Source organism: Piliocolobus tephrosceles, chromosome 7 (genome assembly GCF_002776525.5).
Source record: "Piliocolobus tephrosceles isolate RC106 chromosome 7, ASM277652v3, whole genome shotgun sequence".
Classification (NCBI taxonomy): domain Eukaryota; kingdom Metazoa; phylum Chordata; class Mammalia; order Primates; family Cercopithecidae; genus Piliocolobus; species Piliocolobus tephrosceles.
In genome coordinates, this window is record NC_045440.1 from 103,313,142 (window position 1) to 103,338,806 (window position 25,665).

The 25,665-nt window shown below is 34.8% G+C and overlaps 1 protein-coding gene across 1 annotated transcript in view; it reads right to left on the reverse strand.

Moving 5' to 3' along the window:
- LOC113224949 (vacuolar protein sorting-associated protein 13B-like) overlaps positions 1–25,665 on the reverse strand; it is a 753,925-nt gene that overhangs the window by 360,748 nt on the left and 367,512 nt on the right. Inside the window, exons 15-19 of the mRNA XM_026454950.2 lie at positions 21,742–21,913; positions 20,747–20,861; positions 15,908–15,974; positions 11,598–12,006; positions 3,041–3,152 (exon numbers count right to left, since the gene is read on the reverse strand). Coding sequence (XP_026310735.2) covers positions 3,041–3,152; positions 11,598–12,006; positions 15,908–15,974; positions 20,747–20,861; positions 21,742–21,913 — 875 coding nt within the window. The remainder of the gene's footprint in view (positions 1–3,040; positions 3,153–11,597; positions 12,007–15,907; positions 15,975–20,746; positions 20,862–21,741; positions 21,914–25,665) is intronic.

The following is a 25,665-nucleotide window of genomic DNA, read 5'->3' on the forward strand; positions in this document are numbered from 1 at the left end:
AGTACATCAAGAGATGCTGTCCAGGAGCCAGTGCCTGGAGTCAGAAACCTTAGGAATCTACTCGGTGCTCTGTTCTACCGAGGATGAGCTGGCACCCAAGCCACAAGACAAAGTCCTTTCCCACTCTTCCCTCCCCTTTCACAAGCAGGCCCTGGCAACCTTTCTGTCTCTCTGAGTTTGTCTATTCTGGACATTTCATATAAATGGAATCATATAATATGTGGACTTTTGCATCTAGTTCACTGAGATTTTATGGTTAACAAAATCATAGGAATAATAATATCAGCCCTAGTATGCAGGGTCTTTTGCTTTGTGTATACACTTTTTTTTTTTTTTTAAAGGTTTAAACTTGTTTACTGAGGGAATAATATGCCATGGTATGAACATAACTACATTTTCTAAAGAAGTATTTTATCCTTTTCAAATTTTCTTTCTTCTCCAAAAAACCATTACTAAATTGAGATGTCACGTAAAGCCAATAAGCCAGAATCCATGAAATAAGGGACTACAAAGAGGTTCAATTCTGTAGTATTATCCATGAAATTATGATACAAATGATTTAATCCTTTCTCCTTTTTCTCTTTCTTTTGCCTCTCCCTCCACGTACCCAGCTTACTGTGACCTTTTCCATACACTCTTAACTTGGAGTTTGTAATAGGAGACATGTTCTTTTTTTCCGTACTATTGAATCAAACAAAAGGGAAAGATCCTCAGATATCTTTCAAATAAGGTGAACTTGAGAAAATGGCCAGGTACATCAAAGGGGCATAACCATGGAAACAGTAATATATGAAGAGTTAATTGAACAGAAAAAAAAATCATCAAAGACTTGGGAATGGGCCAAGATGATTACTGAATGTCTTCAATTATTAGGTATTTTTTTTTTTTTTACCCATCAATTCATCATTTATATCAGGTATAACTCCCCAATGCAATCCCTCACCCCTCCCCCCTCCCCCCTCCCCATGATAGGCCCCATTGTGTGATGTTCCCCTTCCCGAGTCCAAGTGAGCTCATTGTTCAGTTCCCACCTATGAGTGAGAACATGCGGTGTTTGGTTTTCTCTTCTTGTGATAGTTTGCTAAGAATGATGGTTTCCAGCTGCATCCATGTCCCTTCTAACTGAGCTACTCCCACTCTGATTACCTCACTCAAAAGTGGTTTCTAATTCTGCTGTTACTCCTTTGATATTGATGATACAGCATTTCACTGAGATCTTGAAACATTTTTGATAAACTCTTATGTGAACACCTTTTGTTAGTTTGTTTATTTAGAAATGACTTGAATGTGAGCTTTCAAAGAAAAATTATTAGGTTGAGTTTGCCATCCAGCATCTAGAATTTTACGTTTGACATTCTAACACATATTGCTAACCTTGGTCTACAGGGGCAACCCAAGTTACCCAACATGCTTGGAATTCAAGTTGTCCTGAGGCAAAGGAGCAGATAGCCTCACCGAAGAAGAGTTGGGCAAAAAAAAAGAATAAGAGGAAGACCCTAAGAAATACTAATATCAAAGAGATTGTTTAAGGGGAAGACCAGTAAAGATGACTGAAAAGAAGCTGCAAGACACACAGAAGGAAACCCTAAAAAAACAATTTGACACAACTGTTCCCAGCAAGTAAAAATACAACTCATGCAAAAGCCAGAAAGTGGAAAGGGTACAGGAGGAAAGGAATTATCCCAGTAGTTCACTTTACTGATGGTGATAGGATCTCTTAATATAACCTAGATTTCTTTCACCAAAAGTAAAGTAGGTCTCTATTTTAGGACCACTTACTTCTGAAGTAGAAAAGATAAAGACATCTGGAAGAATTTCCAAATGTTAGAAAATTAAAGTATTCTCATCTATAATTTATGTTCTATTAAATCATTTCCCTAGATCCTAAGGGAGTCGAAAAATACGAATTGTAACCTTGGCTCTATTACTGTTTTACCAGGGACAACTACAGTATTCTTTTGGTTATTCAGTTTCCTAATCTGTAAAATAGGGAAGTTGAGTTAGATAATTCCTAAAGCCCCTTTCAGCTCTGGAATCCTAAGATTATATATAAGTTAGCTACATGAAAACTTATTTAAGGGATGAATACTATTAAATACCTAAAAAATTAATACAAGGAAGAGATCATACATACATAAGTCAAAGGAAAAAATTACAACTCAGATATCAGATAAATCTGAGAAATAAAGTTCCTAGATCTATTTAAATAAAAAATAGCCATCACCCTCTAAAGGGTAAATGTATCACCAAAATTGGAATCTTTTCTTAGCAGTAACGTTTACTGGAGAGCAGTAGGAATTTATTTTTTAGAAGAGACAACATCTGAAAAACAGAAAAGCAAGAAGAAGACACTTGTTCATCTGTATTTCTGTGACTTTTCTCACTTGGTATTATTTGCAACTGTACTTTTCTGTCTGGCAGCAGTGCCAACTTCAGTATGAATCATATATTATTTTTATCATGTTGATTACATATGTTCACCAGTTTAGTTGTCCATATATGCTTGGTGTGGTTTGCAAATACTCAGTGACAAAATCCAGAGCATAGCATTTTCACAGAAAGTGTTTACTGTGAAATTTCTCTTTAGAAGTTTGCTTTTCTTTACAGCTTTGATCCATATGACATCCACATTCCTACATTTCAAATAATAGCTTACACTTAAATTAATAAAATGTTTCACTTTGATACAACATGACTACAGTAGGATGTGGTGGTTCTACAGAGGACCTCGTTTTCTTATGTGATTAGAGATTTGGTCAAATTTGACATCTGCTAAAATTTTCCAAACTATGTTTCTTCAGTTTTATGGTGACTTAGTACTTACATTCTGTTATTCATCAACGCTTCACAGAAATACTTGATTTGTCTGAATGAATTAAAAAACCCACAACTGAAGAAAATCAGAAAAACCTGGTTTTAAATATCAAAAGATCCTGAATGAGAAATATTTCTACAGGCCACAGTAAGTAAGTTATTGATCACTGTATGTCTTTGCAGGATGAAAATTGTTGCAAGATTGGACATAAGAAAATAAACTTACTGGTAAATATCTTTCCTAAGGACAGATCTGCCAAGGGGATTGTCAGCCTGGGGAGCCATGGCAACAGAGCCAATCTTCAAAACCACGGTGTCTTCTTTTGCTGCCTGATTAACTGTAACAAAAGAAGGAGATTCATGAATACACTGTGGATCTGTACATAACTTTATGCATAAGGAGAAATCTTTGAGGGAATGGAATACAGACACTTTAAGATAAGAGCAATACATAAGAAAAAGTAAAATGAAAAAAATGTTTAAAATAAAAATATTTGATGCTTTTAACTCTGTTCATACCCATTAAGTGGTTTCCTGTTAAAATACACAATTAAAATAGCAAAGAAAAAACAAACAACTCCACTCCCAACTTAAAAATTATAATATTAAATATATACAAGTAATATTGAAGTCAAATGTTTATCTAACTTCACAATCTGCGTCTTTCTCCTAAATGATTTTCAGCTTTCAGTTCTTAATACTTCATTGTTGTCTACAAATATATTGAAGGATGTTACAAAGTCAGTGACAAATTCTCAAAGCCATTTAAATTTACATGCTAAATAATAGTTAAATACAACACACACAAAGTATATCACTTTAAGCTCCAAAATGTCAGAAAATCCAAAAGAAACATGATGACTGTCATGTTGAAGATGGAAAACACCAACTATTTAATATGGGAGAATGTATCAACCTGTTATTCCAGATACTTTTTAATTTTAGTAACTTCTACTGTAAAATTGCTTTAGAAATTGGAACCCCAAACCCCTTTAAAAGTTCTACCTCCTAATGACATCTAAAACTATGATAAATAATCCCAGAAAACAAAAAAAGGTAAAAGGATGTATCCATTCTAATTCTTTTCTTTGTACTAAATAAAATGATATTTGACTATATGCTCTGATTTAGGGCTGAAGTTCAGCACTTTTTCCACAACTCGCCAGTAAATTCAACGTCTTTTCTAAGGACTATTTGGGATGAATAGGGGAAATTAATGGCCCCATTCATTACATTTACATTTTACTCTCTATTCTCCAACAGATGCTTCTACTATAGTAGCTGTATAAACACTGTTTAAAAAGTGCTAATAATATACAACTTTTTAGGTCTTGAAGTAAACGTATATTAAAATTTATAATTTCTCTCAAGGAACTACCACCTGCCAAAAATAGAAGAGAAAATGACTGGCTGCAAGACCTAAGACATATCCTGAACAGAACCTGCCTACAAAGGCATACAATCCATATTTCCCAAACTGTGGTGCCCAAAGAATGCAAAAGCTACAAGATTATTTCCAGCTGTATTTCCAGTATATTATTTCAGTGCATTATTTTCAGTATATTCAGTATATTTCAGTATATTTTCAGTATATTATTTCAGTATACTTGGTATGGTCTGATTCAGATTAGTCCAAGGAAAGAGAGTCAGAATTAAGAAAATCAGAAAAAAGTTAGAAGAATACGATATTCAGTGAGAGAAATAAGGAACCAGAATAAGATAACCATGGTTATCTTTTGGAGCTTAAAGTTTGGAGCAGGGTAAGGCAAAATAGTAGGAAGGTGGGAGAAGGGACAGCAAAAGGAGAAAAAAAAAGAGGTAATCTATCAAAACAAATATTAGCATGTGGATGTCACAGTAAAGACAGTAGTTTTACAATTCCATACCAAAAGATCAAATAGAAAACTACTTCTCATGCAGCTGCACTATTTTCAAATAACTTAGAGGGTTGGTTTGATTATAGGTCCTTATAATATGAACATTGTTTACATTTTACAGATCTTGCATTTTATGCCAAGCTTATCAAATAGTTCCATGTGGGTAAAACCTCTGATTAAGCAGCAGGCATCAATTAAATCAATAAATAGTAAGCCTGGAGAATAGACCATACCACAAAAGTGCAATTAGTGTATTTGCTAACTGTTCTTCCAGGCTACAGATACTACCCACCATATGAAAGTCTGAAATGTAATAGAAACATTGCAGTAAATGAGGTACATATGGAGGAGAAATGACGTACTTGGTGTTACATACAAAGCCAGATCCAAGAACAGAATTCTGTTTCTGTTAGGGCCAAAAGTGTTCTCATTAGATTATACTGACTGTTATAATAAAAAAATGAACATGTAATGCAGATCATTCATAAACTAGATTAAAATAAATAATTTTATTATAGAAATTATTCAGCTTATCAAAATATATCAAGATGTAAGAAAAAACAAAAAAATGTATTTATACATGAAAGTGCCTTGAGTCATTTCTTCAGCTACTTTATTGCCATAAAAAAATCAGCTTCTCTTTTTTGCCTTATTTCACCTGTATTTAATAGTTGGACCATATGAGGAAATGTTCCTTCTAGAAATATTTTCAACATGAAAATGAATGCCTTCCTTCCTTGCTTTAACTCTATTTTTTAAAATTGAGCCTCACGAGGAACTACTCATTCTGGACATGCTAGATTTTAAGAAGTTATCTATTGTGAAATAAAAAGATTAAGCTGGAAGTCAAACACCTGTAGATTTAGAATCCTGATAGTAACTGCACATAATGTAAACAATATCCAGGTTTAAAAGCAGACTTTCACTCTTATTTTTCTAAATAAAATATTGGAATGTTAAATATATTTTTTATCATAAACTGAAATGTAGACATGATTAAAGAGTCTTATATTAATGTAGCATATATTATAAGTCTGAAAGATTTCATCTTTTCTTGGGGCAAGAGTGTATATACGTGGGTGTACAGATGTATGAATGTACACCTGTATGTGGCATATGGAAAGGCTATGAACAACTCTGAAATCAGGAGTTTGTATCAGTAACCAAAAGCTTGAATAAAGACCAGAATTTTCATACAATTGTCAGATAACATAAGAATGCTGCTTACAATGAACTTTTCTTAATTCCAACCTGAATAAAACTGTTTTGGATACTTCAACTTTTATTGAAGATTCTCAATATAAACTCAATTTAGTAAAACATTTGAAGTCTCAAAAGTATTTGAAATTGCCACTGTGTAATATTATGCTTTTATAAAGCCAAAACTGTTGTGACAGCTTTCAACAAAAGTTTTTAATTAGTTATTGCCATACTGGCAGTTGAAGACAAAAGTTTCAATAAACATGTAACCAATGACCACTATGCATATTAATAGAAAGTTTAGTTGCATTTAGTTTACCACTCATCTTTGACACAGATTACTTACTCAGTGACAGACACGACTGCTCTGTGATATTTTTATAATAAAGTTTCTGCTGAAAAGAATGCTGTAGCAAGATTTAGTTATTCTTTCACACTCATTAAAACAACTTACATATGCTTCTTTTTTTTTCTGAGACATGGTCTCCTCCTGTCACCCAGGCTGGAGTGTGGTGGTGTGATCACAACTCACTGAAACCTTGACCTCCTGGACTCAATTTATTCTTCCACCTCAGCCTCCTGAGTAGCTGGGACTACAGGCACAGGCCACTATGCCCAGCTAATTTTTGTATTTTTTGTAGGATGGAGTTTCGCCATGTAGCCCAGGCTAGTCTCAAACTCCTGGGCTCAAGCTATATGCCTGCTTTGGCCTCCCAAAGTGCTGGTATTACAGGCATAAGCCACCATGCCTGGCCTACATTTTTAATTTAATCAATCTGATAATCATCTTATTCAAACTTTCTTGTAAAGGTTTTCTAGAATAAAATGAACAGTATACTCTTGACTCCAACTTACCAGAGTCATTGAAGATATTTATTTCTAATGAAATTCCTCCTTGAATCATGATTTCCACCGTCCACATTATAGCTTTTAACGTGTATTAAATGGACACATCCAATCTCCCATATAAAAGACAATGTAAGAATTATCTATACTTTAAAATGGTGAATTTGTTATATGAATTTTACCACAATAAAAATTTTTTCTCTGACCTTTTCATGGGTGAATTATGATTATTTAAATTAAGAGTAGCGAAGAAGAAAGATAAAGTATAAAAAAACTAATATAATGTGTCAAAATCTGAAACTTTGGCATGCATTTTGTATTTGTATTCTTAGCTTAGACACACAGACTGGCTATTTATAACACCTCAGATAGATAGAGATGCAGGTACAATTATAAATAAAGATACAGATATATGCACAGATATAGAGACGCAAAGGCAGAACACAAAAAAGTAAAGATATGAGCAATACATATGCCAGACAAAAGGATTAATACACAAGAAAGTATTAATTAATAAGGAAAAGATATGCAACTCCTTAAAAAATAGTGTACTTTTCACTAATGAGACCTACAAAAGGCTAAAAATAACCTCTGCTAGGGTAAGAGTAAGAAATAGCAGCCATTTAGGAAGGTAATTTGACATCTCTTACTATTTTAAAGGTATGGAATCCTTTGATCTAGCAATCCTTTTGCTGGTAATTTATTCTACAGATACATACATCCAGGGCACACAAAAAAAAATACCACTAAAAAGTTGTTTGTTGCTAAAAATACGCATATTTGCAAAGGATTACACTTAACTTGAAAGTCCACAGAAAGACAAAAGAAATTATGTTTTCCAAAGACAACTATAACAACCTTCCCCCATCTCATATACTCTTATTCAAGGTGACCTTAGGAAGTACCTAGGCACCTGAATTCTGAAATTATATGTTAAAACCCCACCATAGCCACCACCAAAAAAAGAAAAAGCAGCAGCAGCAGCAGCAGCAGCAGCAGCAGCAGAAGAGGAAGCGGAAGCAGCAGCAGCAGCAGCTTTAAAAATAAGATGGCAGAAGTCTGGAAATATTTCTGCAATTAAAATTAGTTGAAGGATTTTCCCAGTTGAAGCAACTCAATGGGAAACAATAAAACTGTGTGATATGTAGTATTAATGTTTATAACACAATAAGCCCAAAACAAAAACATATAAACAAACAAAAAGAGCCCCATAGAAAATAAAGTTGTTCTTTTTTTCCCTCACCTTTCTTAAATAGAATGAATTGTAATCTTTTTGTCACAAATATATCAGTGAAACAGAACCTGTTTCAATAAACCTTTGGTAAGTGTAACAGAAAATAAAGCTAGAGTTTAACAACTTCAGACTTCTGCCTCACCACAGAGCTGCTCAGGTGCTCCGCACACAGCTGCTGCTATGCTAAGTGTGAGCTCCGTTTGCTCTTCTTGTTGACTAAACTATGCCTGCACATTGGCATTGTTCAGAAAATACCACATATCATACTCTAATCCACAAGGGCTTTCAAGAAGTTTGGTGGTTCCTCAAAAACAGAATTCCAAACAGAATTACCATGGGACCTAAAAATTCCACTCTTAGGTATACACCCCAAAAGAAGTGAAAACAGGGCCTCTAACAGAAACTTCCATGCCAGTGTTCATAGCAGCATTACTCACATTAACCAAAAAAAGGGTGGAAATGACCCAACTGCCCAATAGATTAATTAATAAACAAAATGTGGTATATCCACACAAAACAATATTATTCAGTTATAGCAAGGAATGAAGTTTTCTGATACGTGCAGCAACTTGGATGAGCCTTGAAAACATTATGCTAAGTAAAGTGAGCCAGACACAAAAGGATAAACATTGTATAATTCCACTTACATGAAATTTCTAGACTAGGAAAATTTATAGAGACAGAAAATAGATTAGAGGTTACCAGAGGATGAGGGTAGCTATTACTTAATGGATACAGAGCTTTTGTTTGGGGTGACAAATACATTTGGAAATAGTGGTGATGGTTTCACAACATTGTGAGTGTAATTATTGCCACTGAATTATATACTTAAAATGATTAAAGTAGTAAATTTGTTATATATATTTTACCACAATAAAAAAGAGAAAAAAAAAGGTTTCCAAATTAACAATGAAAACTATTTACATTTATAGGCAAATTTTGCCTTAGGAGGAAATATTTATCACTATAAATAAGACCCCTCTAGTGAAGACCACCTAAGGGCTATGACGAACACTGACATGGATGGTGAAAATAAGTCAGTCATGTAGGTTTCTCTCACGGATATTGCCACAAAAATTTGAGTCAAAGGAGCTCTGCAATGAAGATCTAATTGCAATGAAAGAGCAATTTACTGTAAAAATATTTCCTCACTAACAAATACCAAAGACTTTCAGATGCTTTCAGGACATCAGATAGATAAGATATTATAAGACAAATGAGCAAATTTTGAATACAGATCAAATGCCCACATTGAGGAGCCACTATGTCTGATACAGAAAGATTTACCAGTATATACATTATTAGATACCCATTTTAAAAGTCTCAGCCCGGCTGGTCAAAGATGCAGAAAAACAACACACTGATATTGTATCATATTCTTGGTCAAGTTTTAAAACGTAATAAGTAGACAATGAATCATACACATTTGGTTTGTTTTTAAAAATTTAAACTCGTTACTGAAATTGATATTTTATGGTGTAAAACGGGTTTTCAAGAAGGAAACCCTAAATTAAAACGGTGTAGGGAATAATATGGGATAAATGACTAAATGTAGTGTCCATTATACAATTATTCAGATAGCATTACATCATAAAATTTGAGAATCATTTATAAATCATGAACATTTCTTTATTACTAAAAAAGTCTACCAATCAGGTAAGTTGCTTTACTTCCTTTTCTGTCTCTATAGCCTCTCACTATTTCCTCAGCTTTTGTCATAGAGATTCTCCCTATATTTTTCTATACCTCATACCAACCTCTCACCTCTAACACCATATTATTTCTTATGTTTCAATGAAATTTTGGCCTTCCCAAATGCTTACATTAAACTGAAAATAATTTTACAATTAAGGAATGGGGAACATAAAACAAACACTTCAAGAAACATTCAGAAAATCATAAAAGCCTACTAACATATTTTAAATGAAATACAGGAACTCACTTAAGTTAGAAAAAAGAAGAGTTTATACCAATCAGAGAGGTATTTGTGGAAAACAATATCCTTGTATAAAAACTATACTTAGAATTTTTTATATTATATAGTATAAAACTTTCTTATTTTTATCTAGAGATAAAACTTCTGTAATTTTATTTTAATAAAATAGTTACAGATACTGTAACATTATGGTTTTTTTTTCCCTCGAGATGGAGTCTTGCTCTGTCACCCAGGCTAGAGTGCAGTGGCAGTATCTCGGCTCACTGCAACCTCCACCTCCTGGGTTCAAGCAATTATCCCACCTCAGCCTCCCAAGTAGCTGGGATTACAGGTGCATGCCACCACGCCTGGCTAATTTTTTGTATTTTTAGTAGAGACAGGGTTTCACCATGTTGGCCAGGCTGGTCTCGAACTCCTGACCTCGTGATCTGCCCGCCTCAGCCTTCCAAAGTGTTGTGACTACAGGCATGAGCCACTGCACCCGGCCCATGGTCTTTATTAAATGTAATGAACTACCCCAAATTCTTTTCCCAAAACACTGATAAATTTGGTGTAATAAAGACAATCTACTATTTTCATGGTGTTTTCCTCCCATTCTCAGTTGTAATGCCAAAAACAGTTTGATAATCTCCCCGATCTTTTGTGTCTGTGTCTCTTCCAAGGTTGAGAACAAACGTTATTGTAACTGAAACTATGATCCTCAGAATGTAGATTTCTGTTTTCTAACCTATGTCACTTTAATGTAAATTATACTATCTAAAATTTCATTAGGTGCTCCTATATAACAAGGAAAAAGCATAAACGTCATTAACTTTGCAATGAATATACAGCTTCTTACTTTTCTGGTTAGCGAGTTGTTTATCACTTGTAATTGGTCAATAAAGACTAACTCTTTATTCTTAACCATCCATGTGTTTCTACAAACTATCTGAACAGACGAAAGCAATTGTATACTACTGTCAGAATACAGGATATTCAGAGAATAGTAATTTCACATCTCAAAGTAATCAATTTTAAGATCGCTTCTAAGAAAAATTAGACATAAAAAGTAGAAACCAGCTTGTATTAAGAATCTGTGAGTATAATACATTGAATTTAGTTCTAGACACCTTGGTAATTAAGGACTATAAGGTTCTACAAATATTTTATTACAAAAATGATATGCCAAGTAGCTGGGGCTACAGGTGTGCACCACCATATTGGGCTAATATCTTATTTTTGTACATATGTGGTCTCACTATGTTGCCCAGGCTGGTCGGAAACTCCTGGGTTCCAGTGATCCTCCTACCTTGGCTTCTCAAAGTGTTAGGATTACAGGCATGAGCCACTTTGCCTGACCTTGTTTTTAAACAAAATTTTAGTTCTATTAGATATATAGAACCCAACATTTGAGTTTAGTAAAACAAATGACACAAGTATATATATGCTTTACTGGCAAAAGCCTTGAAGAAAAAAAATCCTCAAATTTCTTATCCTACTAACAAAGTCAGATACTTACATAGTATTCTGATGTATTTCCTAATGATTTATAGAATATCTACATTTCTTCTCTATAAAATATACCAAACCGCAAAGCACAACCAACTGCTCATATTTTTTAAAAGAAACAAAAAACCCCAGAAAACTAAGGTCTCTAGAAGAAAATTATTTAAAATCAGACCAAAAAAAAAAAAAAATCAGAAGACAATACCTTCAACAGTTGGCTGCATTTCTTCTGTTTTTGGAATAAAAATTCTGATTACACTTGTGTTGATATAAATCAAAGGTAAATTGCGGGATGTCAGCGTATGGGTCCTCATGGGCTGACCAGGAGATTTTGTTTTCTCTTTTTGGGTCTTTGGTAGTTTTGCTTGAAATATACTTGCAATGGCATTAAGTAAAGGAAAATAAAGAACAATATCAAAAGCTTGTGCTGAAAGAAGAATTTCATGAAGAAAATGAGGAGAACCATCCATTAAGCCTTCAGATAACTTATGAAAACTTCTTCGCTCATTTCTTGATGTTAACTTGTGGCGGACATTTTTTGTTACAGCTTTTGTGTATGTCAGAGAGAGGAATCCATGCTGCTGATGAGTGCCATCTAGAAGTTTTGTAGTTGTCTGTTCCAGAAAAAGGAAATCAAAATATACAGTTCATTAAAAACATTTTTTAAAAAATTGGAAAGAAGAAAATGATCTCAGTGAGTATTTTTACCTGTTGGTCTTACCCTACACTTCTTAATAAACACATGACTGATCAATTCTGCAGATGGGGACAAAAAACTTCTAAGATGGTTTGAATGACTGAACTAAAGATTGGAATCCTGAGTTCCAGTTCTAGATCTTGAGGAAGGTAATTAATCTTTTCGTGGCTATTTCTGTGACTTCTGCATTTTCTGTAACATTAAGAATTTGGGGCTGGGGTATAGTAGCTCACGTCTGTAATCCCAACACTTTGGGAGGCTAAGGTGGGCAGATAACTTGAGGCCAGGAGTTCGAGACCAGCCTGGCCAACATGGTGAAATCCCGTCTCTACTAAAAATACAAAAAATTAGCCAGATGTGGTGGTGTGGTAGTACATGCCTGTAATCCCAGTTGCTCGGGAGGCTGAGGCACAAGAATCGCTTCAAGGTGGGAGGCAGAGACTGCAGTAAGCCGAGATTGAGCCACTGCACTCCAGCCTGGGCAACAAAGTGACACTCTGTCTCAAACAAAAAAACTAGGTTGGAAAAGACTATCTTGATTTTATCTTTTCATTTCATGAAAATTTTTCATTATGAGTACTAAAAGGCTGTAATAAAAAGTATCACAGGTCACAGAAAGGTTGTTTACTCAGATGAAATTGAAATAACCACATTATATATTTTTATTTGAGACCAAATCTATACAGGCCAGATGATTACCTTCACTAGATAGGATATAACAGTTGTGAAAATGGAGTTTTTCCTTCAATAATTTGGCTCATTTATACAAAGACAGAGCCTATAAAAGAAGCCTCATTGATACCATGCTTTGATAACTGAACTAAACAGTTACTGCATATTTAAACAGTAATGTGACGCAACAATATAACATTTGTCTTTCAGAACTTGCCTATTATCAATAGCTAACACATTGTTTATAAAATCTAATTATCACTATCCAGTAACTCATAATCTTTGCATATACTACTATATTAGTACACATATAACATTTAACTGAGAGTAAAAAAATTATCATAACTTCAATATTTTTGCTAAATTATCTCAATTAGCTCTCCTATTCAAATTGCATACTATAAACAAGTTATAGTAAAACAGCATATGCTTTTAAAGAAGTAAAGTAAAACGTATACATTCGTATTCCTCAACATACAAAAAGAATATCACTTGAAAAAAATCTTCCTCAACCAATTAACAGACACGAAATATTGTTTTGGAAATTACTCAGCACAGAATTAGAGAACTGTTATCTTTCACATTACCTGCCCCTCTTTCCAACACCTGAAAAAGTTAGTAGGGTCCAAAGAGGGGATTTTTAAGAGGAGAAGTGAACTGGAACAAAGCAAAAAGAAGAAAATATATTCACACAAACAGAAAAAAAAAGAGAAATAGGAAAGCTGTAATGGTAATGAGTCTGAGCCTATATTATCCCATCACTCCTAAATTTCTTTTGCTTCCATTTTATTCCTCTTATTTTGTTGCCTATCACCCACTGACGTGATGAGAGGAAAAAATATGCAATTCAGTTACCACTGTTAATTTTGCTTTTAATTTAGACTTTATAATGAAGGAAGATAAGAAAATAAATTATCTTCATATTTTTTTAATTGACCATTAAAAAAACCCCGGAAAGTAAGCATTAAATAGTTGTGCAATATAATCATCTTTCCCCATAACAGCCTGCTCTCAAAGCATTTTTCACTGTTCCCAACATTTTCACTGCTTCTCCTCTGATTCCCCTTCTTTTTTATTTCTGCACTCAAAACAAAAAGATGTATAGTAAAACAGGAAAAGTGCTACCAGTTTCATTACCATGTTGCTGGACAATGAGCAATAATGGATGGAGATGAATTGTTAAGGTATATCCCCAGTGGAAGAGGCCACAGTGATCATAGTGATGTTGTTTGTTCTAAGTGTCTAAACAGGGGAGAGGGTTACTACCGACCACTAATCTAAAAAATCTAATTCATAATAAATCTTTATTAATAGCAACATTTGAATCCTGGAAAGAGTATAAAAGGTATTTCAATGTATAAATGTTTTAATTGGGAAAAATATTTTAAACACATGGAATGTAAGCATATTTGAAAGGTAAGCTACATGAAGAAAGGGTGTTTTTTTTTTAACTGCTGCATTCCTAACTCCCTTACCATAAGGGAAAAAATGAACATGAGTTGAGGTAATATAAATATCACTTTTCATATAGTAATAATACTTTGTACTATTTAAATGTTAAAAAACACTAAGTAAAGAAACTTTTTAAATGGCATTTAATTTATAAATTTAGAAAGAATTTCTGAAGAACATAAATGATAAATTTAGGGTTTCTTTATGAATATTTGTTAAAATTATTAAGAATGTTTTTCATAGACTCTAATGAACATTCAAAGAGAGGAAAATAAATCTAAACACTTCCTCTAACACAAAAGCCACATTTTTTCCCTGCACTAACGATTAGAGACTATTGCTAGTAAAAGCTCAAAATAAAATCAGAACATATCACTTGATATGCAAATACACTATTAAACATTAAATTTAAGGACAAAGTTAATGTTAAGAATATCAGTTAAAAGAATTAGCTTAAGAACATATCCAGATATGTTGTACCATTAGAAAAGGCAAGGTTCCAAACTTCTAAAAGTCACTGATATAGCCTTGTGTTCATCTACCTAGTCAATGACAGAAATGCAATCTTGTTCAGATTCAAGAAGGTACCACACAAGTTACTTTGAATTAGTTGTAAGAAAACAATGGCATAATAATAGAAAAAAAAATTTAAAAAGCAATCTTATTAAGAATCATTAGAGGAATGACAAAAGCAATATTGGTCAACTCTTGATCATTCAATACATGTACAATTTTAAAAAATATATTGAATGTACTACTTTGATTTCCTTATATTGATGACAAAATTAGTCTGTACTCATGCAAGTGACCCAGAAACAGGTTATAGTGGAAAAGCAGTTCTACAATTTTAAATTACATTATAGTTCATTTATAAAGTTTATGATATAGAGGAAAATACAAATCAAGAGTTGACTCTATGAATCATTCCATTCCTTCTCTGGGTTCCTGTTAATGGGAGTCGTGTAGCATAATTTAAAAGTAATTTCTTACAGAAGGAAAGAAGCCAGAGCAATTACTGAAAGGGTCCTGCTTGCTGATGGGTCGAACCAACAAGGTGCGTCTGTTCAGCTTGTCAGTACAGGAAAGGAAGACACCTCCACATTGCCCCAAAGACCAACACTCTTCCCCAAGGCTTGAGGTGATGGACAGGAGCAAAGAAGGTGAAAAGACAAAAAGCAATAAAAGCCATAAGCAAAAAAAAAATCTGGATAGTTTTAAATTCTCCTCAAGTTTGCATAAATTTTGGTTTGAGCAACTGCTAGGTATGGACTCTGCCTGGACCATCTTCTGCAAAAGCAATGTTAATGAAAGTAAACAAAAAATAATTGCTTTTAGTATAAAATTACAACTTCTAGTTTACGGTAAAGAACAATCCAGCATGAACTCACATAAGAATTGGGAAACAATTCCAAATGTCAACATAATAGTACATTAAAGATAAAGTATATTAACAAAAGCAAGCCTACCTTTGCCTTTTTGATAAATTAATTTTTATAACAGGAAGATGGTTACAAAACAAGAGCCGCTTTAAAGAATAAATAGCTTTAAATTTATATGTAATTTTGAAGAAACAGGTTAATAAGAAGTTATTCTGAACTCAAATTCTTGTAACCATTAGTCCTATTTTATTAAATAACAAAGATAAACAGCTTAAAGTATATTTTCAAAAATCATAATAACTAAATGGGTCTCACCACAGATTTTTCTTTGCATTGTAGAAATACTCCTTCAAAATGTCCTGACTGCCAACCTTCCCCTGGCCTGGAAAACATAAGTTCACCTTATCTGTTCTCTTCAATTTTTCTGAGTTAAGAAATTGAGTTAAGAAATATAACTATAAATGTTATATATAGTTAACATATATAACTATTTCAAATACATCTACAGTTCACAGCACTGCATTGAACTAAAACATAAATCTGACAATGCAATCAATAGAACAATTTACATTAGCACCACACTCTGATAGTTCTGCATAAGAACATTTGTCTTCATGGTAAATTATATATTTATTTGGCTGATTATTTAGTTCCATCTCCTCCACAAGAGTAACATCTATGTTTATTTTTCTTTTTTAAAGATGGGGCCTTGCTCTGTTGCCCAGGCTGGAGTGCAATGGCACAATCATAGCTCACTGTAACCTTGAACTCCTGGGCTCAAGCAATCCACCCACCTTAGCCTCCCCAGCAGCTGGAACTACAGGCATACACCACCATGCCCAGCTACTTTTTGTGTGTATATGGTGATGGGGTCTTGCCATCTTGTCCCAGCTGGTCTCAAACTCCTGGGCTCAAGCAATCCCCCTGCCTTGGCCTCCCAAAGTGCTAGGATCACAGGTGTGAGCCACCATGCCAGGCTATTTTTCTTAAACACTACATCCCCAGTACTCATTTAGCATAGCACTTGGTCCATACCATACACACAACAAATATGTTTTTAATAAATTAATAAATTATCTGAATATTTATAATTTATATAAATTTAGCAGTAAAGTCAGGGATAAAGTACAACATAATATGTAATATTCATGACATTAAAAATTATTTCAGCTAAAATACTGTACTATCACTTGCAAAGATCATTTTTATACAGATACATACCATTTCAAAGAAACTAAAGAGTTGAACATTCTATGATCAAAAGCCAATTAATAATTCACTGTTTAATATGACAAAAATAATTATCATATGATTGGTAAGTTGATACTATTAGAAGAAGTCCTAACACATATCCAGCAAAATATTTTTATCCCATAATTGTGACAGATTTGATAATTATTGAGACAATATGATATATGCAATAATGGATAAAAATTCAAACACTTTTAATGTAGAATTAGGAACTTGGTAAATTAAAAATAATTTTTTAGAGTACATAATACATCAATATATGTACAGAAACATATAGGTGCTTCTGGTGGCACACAATAAAAAATTGTTAAATAAATAAATGAATTCAGAAAGAAATGGATTTTAAGGCTGTTTCTAAGCCAAAAACTACAAAATTGAAAATATGATGCCATTTAAAATATTTTTGAAAAACACTTGTTTTTCAAAACAAGTTTTATGGCATGTGAATTTTAGTTCAACTACAAAAAGAAGCATCATTGTACTACTATAAAGCAAAAAAAAAAAGGCATTTGTATTTTTGTTTCAGAAAAATGTATGATAAAACCTATACAGAGCTTTGTGAAAATATCTGAAAACTTTTTTACTAATGTTATTATTACAAGCCATGCATATTTGCATGTAATTATACTTTTGATAGAAATTTATTATGCCAGAAACAATGGTTCTAGGAACATCCACCATATACATAATAATCATCTGTGAGATGAGAGTCATCAAAGTGCTTAGGAAATGAGCTATTGCTCCATGTCAGTGCATGATTATATTGGTATAGAGAATGAATGGGAATTATACAGCAAAAATCAAAGCCATCAACTATGTTGCAGGCATCTAAGCAAATATAAAATACAGAAAATAAATTGTGTAAGATTATTAGTAAAAGTAGCTTATTTCATTTAATATGGCAATGTATATATTTATGAACAGATTTGTCATCTTATAAAACAAAATTTTATTATACTCCATACATGAACAAATACGAAATAAAATTAACCAATGTATCTGTTAAGAACCCTCTTTGAGAATAAGTACAGGCATACCTCGGTTTTATGGGCTTTGCTTTACTGCATAGTGCAGATATTATGTTTTACCCAAATTGAAGGTCTACGGCAGTCTTACATTGAGTAAGTCCATCAGCACCATTTTTTCCAACAATATGTGCTTTCAGTCTCTGTGTCACATATTGGTAATTCTTAAAATATTTCAAACTTTTTCATTATTATTATACAGATATATGGTGACCTGTGATCAGTGATTTTTGACGTTATCATTATAATCATTTCAGGACATCATGAACAGTGCCCAAATAAGACGCAAACTTAATTGATCAATGCTGCGTGTTTTCGGATTGCTTCACTGACCCTACTATTTCCCATCTTTCTCTCTCACCTCAGGTCTGCCTATTCCTTGAAACATAACAATATTGAAATGAAGCCAATCAATAACCCTACAATGGCCTCTTAAGTGTTCCAGTGAAAGAAGAGTTGCAAATCTCTCACTTTAAATAAAAATCTAAAAATGATTAAGCTTAGTGAGGAAGGCATGTCAAAAGCCGAGATAGGCAGAAAACAAAGCTTCTTGTGCCAAGTTGTGAATGCAAAGGAAGCTTCTTGAAGAAAAATAAAAGTGCTACTCCAGAGAACTCGCAAATGATAAGAAAGTGAAACAGTCTTATTGCTGATAGGCAGAAAGTCTGAGTGGTCTGGGTAGAGGATCAAACCAGCCACACCATTCTGTTAAATCCAAAGCAAGACCCTAACTCTCTTCAATTCTAGAAATTGAGAGAGGTAAGAAAGCTGCAAAAGTTAAGTTTGAAGCTAGCAGAAGTTAGTTCATGAGGCTTAAGGAAAAAAGCCATCTCTATAACATTAATGTGCAACATGAAGCAACAAATGCTGATGGATAAGTGGCAGCAAGTTATACAAAAGATGTAGCTCAGTTCACTGATGAAGGTGGCTACACTAACAGATTTTCAATGTAGACAAAACAGTCTTCTCTTGGAAGAAGATGCCATCTAAGACTGATAGAGAGAGGAGAAGTCAATGCTTGGGTTTAAATCTTCAAAGGACAGACTGACTCTCTTGTTAGAGGTGAATGGAGCCGGTGAAGTTGAAGATAATGCTCACTTACCATTCTGAAAATCCCAGGGCCCTTAAGAATTATGTTAAATCTACTCTTCCCCTGTGCTCTATACACGGGAATAACTAAGCTTGGATGATAGCACATCTGTTTACAGCATAATCTCCTGAATATTTTAAGCCCTTTGTTGAGAACGGCTGCTTGTTTAGAGAACAAAATCCTTTGAAAATATTACTGTTCATTGACAATACACCTGGTTACCAAAGAGTTCTAATGGAGATACACAAGGAGATGAATGTTGTCTTCACGCCTGCTAACATCCATTCTTCAGCTCATGGATCAAGCAGTAATTCTGACTTACAAGTCTTATTACTTAAGAAATACATTCTGTAAGGCCACAGTGTGTTAGTCCATTTTGCATTGCTATAAAGGAGTACCTGAGACTGGGTAATTTATAAAGGAAAGAAGTTTATTTGGCTCATGGTTTTGCAGGCTGTACAAGCATGGCACTATCATCTACTTGGCTTCTGGTGAGGCCTCAGGAAGCTTTTACTCATGAAGAAGGCAAAGCAGAACAGGTGTGTCACATGGTAAGAGAGTGAGCAAGAGAAAGTGGGGAGGTGCTATGCTCTTTTTAAACAACCAGCTCTTGCATGAACTAAGAAATCGAGAGCTTCACTTGTTACCGTGGGGAGGCACCAAGCCATACATAAGAGATCCTCCCCTATGACCCAAATATCTCCCACCAGACCCAACCTCTGACATTGGGGATCACATTTCTACACGAGATTTGGAAGGGACATATATCCAAACTGTATCAGATAGTGCTTCTTCTGAAGGTTCTAGGCAAAGTAAATTGAAACACCTTCTGTAATAGATTCGCCACTGTAGACACCGAACATTCGTGATTCATGGGAGGAGGTAAAAATATCAACATTAACAGACGTTTGTAAGAAGTTGATTCCAGCCCTCATTGGTGACTTTGAGGGTTTCAAGACCTCATTGGAGGAAGTAATGGTAGATGTGGTGAGAATAAGAAATAGGAGTGGAGTCTAAAGATGGGGCTGAACTGCTATATCTCATGATGAAACTTGAATGGATGAGGAGTTGCTTCTTATGAATAAGCAAAGAAAGTGGTTTCTGGAGATGGAAACTACTCCTGGGGAAGATGCTGGGAACATTGTTGAAATGACAACAAACGATTCAGAATATTCCATAATCTCATTTTTTACAGCAGCAGCAAAGTTTGAGAGGACTGACTCTAATTTTGAAAGAAATTCTGTTGTGGGTAAAATGCCACTAAACAGCATTGAATGCTACAGAGAAATCCTTCATAAAGAAAAGATTCAATCCATGTGGCAAACTACATTATTGACTTATTTTAAGAAATTGCCACAGCTACCCTAACCTTCAGCAACCACCACCCAATCAGTCAGCAGCCATCAACATCAAGACAAGACCCTCCATCAGCAACAAGATGATGACTCATTGAGTGCTCAGATGTTCATTAGCACATTTTAGCAATAAAGTATTTTTAAATTAAGGTATGTACATTTTTAAATACATAATGCTATTATACACTTCACAGACTACAGTGTAGTGTTTACACAACTTTACATACACTGAGAAACCAAACAATTTGTGTCACTTGCTTTATTGAAATATTCACTTTATTGGAGTAGTCTGGAACCAAACTCCCAAAATGTCCAAGGTATGCCTGTATAGTATTTATTTTAATAGCTAGCCAAATTAAAATAGAAAAAGTCTTATAGCAACTTTGTTCAAAGAAAAATACAGATTTTCTTATATTCATTATTCATTATTTACCTGCTTCTATAGTGATCAATATTGAAACTCTCTATTTTACATTTCACTTTGGTATATACATCCTGGACATCTATAGAAGCACTGAGATCTTCTAGTTCACACACCATACAAACCTCTGCAATAAGAAACAAACAGTAATATCAATACAGTCTTCACAATTAATATTAAAACTTTCCATTTTACATTTCACGTTGACATATGCATGCTGGATATGTACAGAGGCACTGAGATCACAAAAGCTTCTAGAATAATAAGCAAATCAGCACAGGTCTTTCGATTAAGATAAGACATTTATTTCAAGAAAGGGGAAAGCCTAGTTAATATCTGGAGTGTTATATTTGATATCAGTCAAGGATTTTCCCAATAATTTTAGTGACAATAGTATAATGTATCAATATGACCACTGAGGAAAATTCCTCATGGTCTTTTAGATGAATTTTAATACAAACAGGACAAAATTTATGTATTACAAAGTCAAGGAAAATACGTACACATAAACCTTTAGCGTTAATAAGATTCAACATTTTAGCACTGCAACTAGAAACTCCTTGAATTAGGTTTAATAATACTTATTTAATTATAAATGACAATAAATTATGTTTAATATGTCTTCCAAAATAGCATTTAATATTTGCACTTTTCAGTAAAGAAGAAAAACAATCCAGGCTGGGCACGGTGGTTCACGCCTGTAATCCCAGCACTTTGGGAGGTCGAGGCGGGCGGATCACTTGAGTTCAGGAGTTCAAGACCAGACTGACCAATATGGAGAAACCCCTGTCTCTACTGAAAATACAAAATTAGCTTGGCATGGTGGCGCATGCCTGTAATCTCAGCTACTCGGGAGGTTGAGGCAGGAGAATCGCCTGAACCCGGGAGGCAGAGGTTGCAGTGAGCCAAGGTCACGCCACTGAACTTCAGCCTGGGCAACAAGAGCAAAACTCCGTCTCAAAAAAAAAAAAAAAAAAAGGAAAAGAAGAAGAAAAGCAATCCTGTACCTGTGCCTTTATTTTCAGGATCTGGAGCAAAGAGCTTTACAGTAACTTTGGGAAGCACCCACTGCATCCATAAACTAACACGTCCACTGGTTCCGCCAATATTACTTGTAGTTTGTTCCAAGGTGACAGAATCTGAGAATGGTGAGTCCTCACCTGCTTGTATAGAATCTCCCTGGGATGAGAAGAAAAAAAAAAAATCTTACTTTGTAACGTAAACAAAAATAAAAAATTCAAATTATAAATTAAAATCAGCAATTATTATTTGTAACTTTTTCACATCTTATATGCGAATGATAATCACATAAACGTTAATGCTAATACATAATGCTTATATGTAAACACATATTCTCAAATGGTTTTTGTTAGAAAGCACATGCATGTTTCCAGCTTCCTCTAAAAGTAGGTAAGATCCAGAAAAGGTTAAGATTAAACCATTGAGTATGTTCCTACAGAGTAGAGTCTGCAAGCTACAGTTAAGGGGCTAATCTGTCTGTATTGGGGAATAAAGTTTTACTAGATCACAGCCACCTCCATTCATGTATTGATTGTATATGACTTCTTTTCAGCAGAGTTGAGAATTTGCTATAGAGAAGCTATGATCTACAAAGTCTAAAGGTATTTACTAACTGGCCCTTTACAGAAAAATATTTGTCTACCCCTTCTATAGAGTATTTATAATGGAACCCAGAATAACTATAGAAAAGTGATTATCAGTTTAAGAAACAGCAAAATATTACTCATGCCTTGCATGTTAATTAAGGAGACATTAAAAATTAGTAGATTTGACAATATAATTTTTTTTTTTGAGACGGAGTCTCCCTCTGTCGCCCAGGCTGGAGTGCAGTGGCCGGATCTCAGCTCACTGCAACCTCCGCCACCCGGGTTCACGCCATTCTCCTGCCTCAGCCTCCCGAGTAGCTGGGACCACAGGCACCCGCCACCTCGCCCGGCTAGTTTTTTATATATATATATATTTTTTATTATACTTTTAAGTTCTAGGGTACATGTGCATAACGTGCAGGTTTGTTACATATGTATACTTGTGCCATGTTGGTGTGCTGCACCCATCAACTCGTCAGCACCCATCAATTCATCATTTATATCAGGTATAACTCCCCAATGCAATCCCTCCCCCCTCCCCCCTCCCCATGATAGGCCCCAGTGTGTGATGTTCCCCTTCCCGAGTCCAAGTGAGCTCATTGTTCAGTTCCCACCTATGAGTGAGAACATGCGGTGTTTGGTTTTCTCTTCTTGTGATAGTTTGCTAAGAATGATGGTTTCCAGCTGCATCCATGTCCCTACAAAGGACGCAAACTCATCCTTTTTTATGGCTGCATAGTATTCCATGGTGTATATGTGCCACATTTTCTTAATCCAGTCTGTCACTGATGGACATTTGGGTTGATTCCAAGTCTTTGCTATTGTGAATAGTGCCGCAATAAACATACGTGTGCATGTGTCTTTGTAGTAGCATAATTTATAATCCTTTGGGTATATACCCAGTAGTGGGATGGCTGGGTCATATGGTACATCTAGTTCTAGATCCTTGAGGAATCGCCATACTGTTTTCCATAATGGTTGAACTAGTTTACAATCCCACCAACAGTGTAAAAGTGTTCCTATTTCTCCACATCCTCTCCAACACCTATTGTTTCCTGATTTTTTAATGATTGCCATTCTAACTGGTGTGAGATGGTATCTCATTGTGGTTTTGATTTGCATTTCTCTGATGGCCAGTGATGATGAGCATTTTTTCATGTGTCTGTTGGCTGTATGAATGTCTTCTTTTGAGAAATGTCTGTTCATATCCTTTCCCCACTTTTTGATGGGGTTGTTTGTTTTTTTCTTGTATATTTGTTTGAGTTCTTTGTAGATTCTGGAAATTAGCCCTTTGTCAGATGAGTAGATTGCAAAAATTTTCTCCCATTCTGTAGGTTGCCTGTTCACTCTGATGGTAGTTTCTTTTGCTGTGCAGAAGCTCTTTAGTTTAATTAGATCCCATTTGTCAATTTTGGCTTTTGCTGCCATTGCTTTTGGTGTTTTAGACATGAAGTCCTTGCCCATGCCTATGTCCTGAATGGTACTACCTAGATTTTCTTCTAGGGTTTTTATGGTATTAGGTCTAACATTTAAGTCTCTAATCCATCTTGAATTAATCTTCGTATAAGGAGTAAGGAAAGGATCCAGTTTCAGCTTTCTACTTATGGCTAGCCAATTTTCCCAGCACCATTTATTAAATAGGGAATCCTTTCCCCATTTCTTGTTTTTGTCAGGTTTGTCAAAGATCAGATGGTTGTAGATGTGTGGCATTATTTCTGAAGGCTCCGTTCTGTTCCATTGGTCTATATCTCTGTTTTGGTCTATATCTCTGTTTTGAGCGTTTTTAGCATGAAGGGCTGTTGAATTTTGTCAAAAGCCTTTTCTGCATCTATTGAGATAATCATGTGGTTCTTGTCTTTGGTTCTGTTTATATGCTGGATTATGTTGACTGATTTGCGAATGTTGAACCAGCCTTGCATCCCAGGGATGAAGCCCACTTGATCATGGTGGATAAGCTTTTTGATGTGCTGCTGAATCCGGTTTGCCAGTATTTTATTGAGGATTTTTGCAATCGATGTTCATCAGGGAGATTGGTCTAAAATTCTCTTTTTTTGTTGTGTCTCTGCCAGGCTTTGGTATCAGGATGATGTTGGCCTCATAAAATGAGTTAGGGAGGATTCCCTCTTTTTCTATTGATTGGAATAGTTTCAGAAGGAATGGTACCAGCTCCTCCTTGTACCTCTGGTAGAATTCAGCTGTGAATCCATCTGGTCCTGGGCTTTTTTTGGTGGGTAGGCTATTAATTGTTGCCTCAATTTCAGAGCCTGCTATTGGTCTATTCAGGGATTCAACTTCTTCCTGGTTTAGTCTTGGGAGAGTGTACGTGTCCAGGAAATTATCCATTTCTTCTAGATTTTCTAGTTGATTTGCGTAGAGGTGTTTATAGTATTCTCTGATGGTAGTTTGTATTTCTGTGGGGTCAGTGGTGATATCCCCTTTATCATTTTTTATTGCGTCTATTTGATTCCTCTCTCTTTTCTTCTTTGTTAGCCTTGCTAGTGGTCTGTCAATTTTGTTGATCTTTTCAAAAAACCAACTCCTGGATTCATTGATTTTTTGGAGGGTTTTTTGTGTCTCTATCTCCTTCAGTTCTGCTCTGATCTTAGTTATTTCTTGCCTTCTGCTAGCTTTTGAATGTGTTTGCTCTTGCCTCTCTAGTTCTTTTAATTGTGATGTTAGAGTGTCAATTTTAGATTTTTCCTGCTTTCTCTTGTGGGCACTTAGTGCTATAAATTTCCCTCTACACACTGCTTTAAATGTGTCCCAGAGATTCTGGTATGTTGTATCTTTGTTCTCATTGGATTCAAAGAACATCTTTATTTCTGCTTTCATTTCGTTATGTACCCAGTAGTCATTCAGGAGCAGGTTGTTCAGTTTCCATGTAGTTGAGCGGTTTTGATTGAGTTTCTTAGTCCTGAGTTCTAGTTTGATTGCCCTGGGGTCAGAGAGACAGTTTGTTATAATTTCTGTTCTTTTACATTTGCTGAGGAGTGCTTTACTTCCAATTATGTGGTCAATTTTGGAATAAGTGTGATGTGGTGCTGAGAAGAATGTATATTCTGTTGACTTGGGGTGGAGAGTTCTATGGATGTCTATTAGGTCCGCTTGGTGCAGAGATGAGTTCAATTCCTGGATATCCTTGTTAACTTTCTGTCTCGTTGATCTGTCTAATGTTGACAGTGGGGTGTTGAAGTCTCCCATTATTATTGTATGGGAGTCTAAGTCTCTTTGTAAGTCTCTAAGGACTTGCTTTATGAATCTGGGTGCTCCTGTATTGGGTGCATATATATTTAGGATAGTTAGCTCTTCCTGTTGGATTGATCC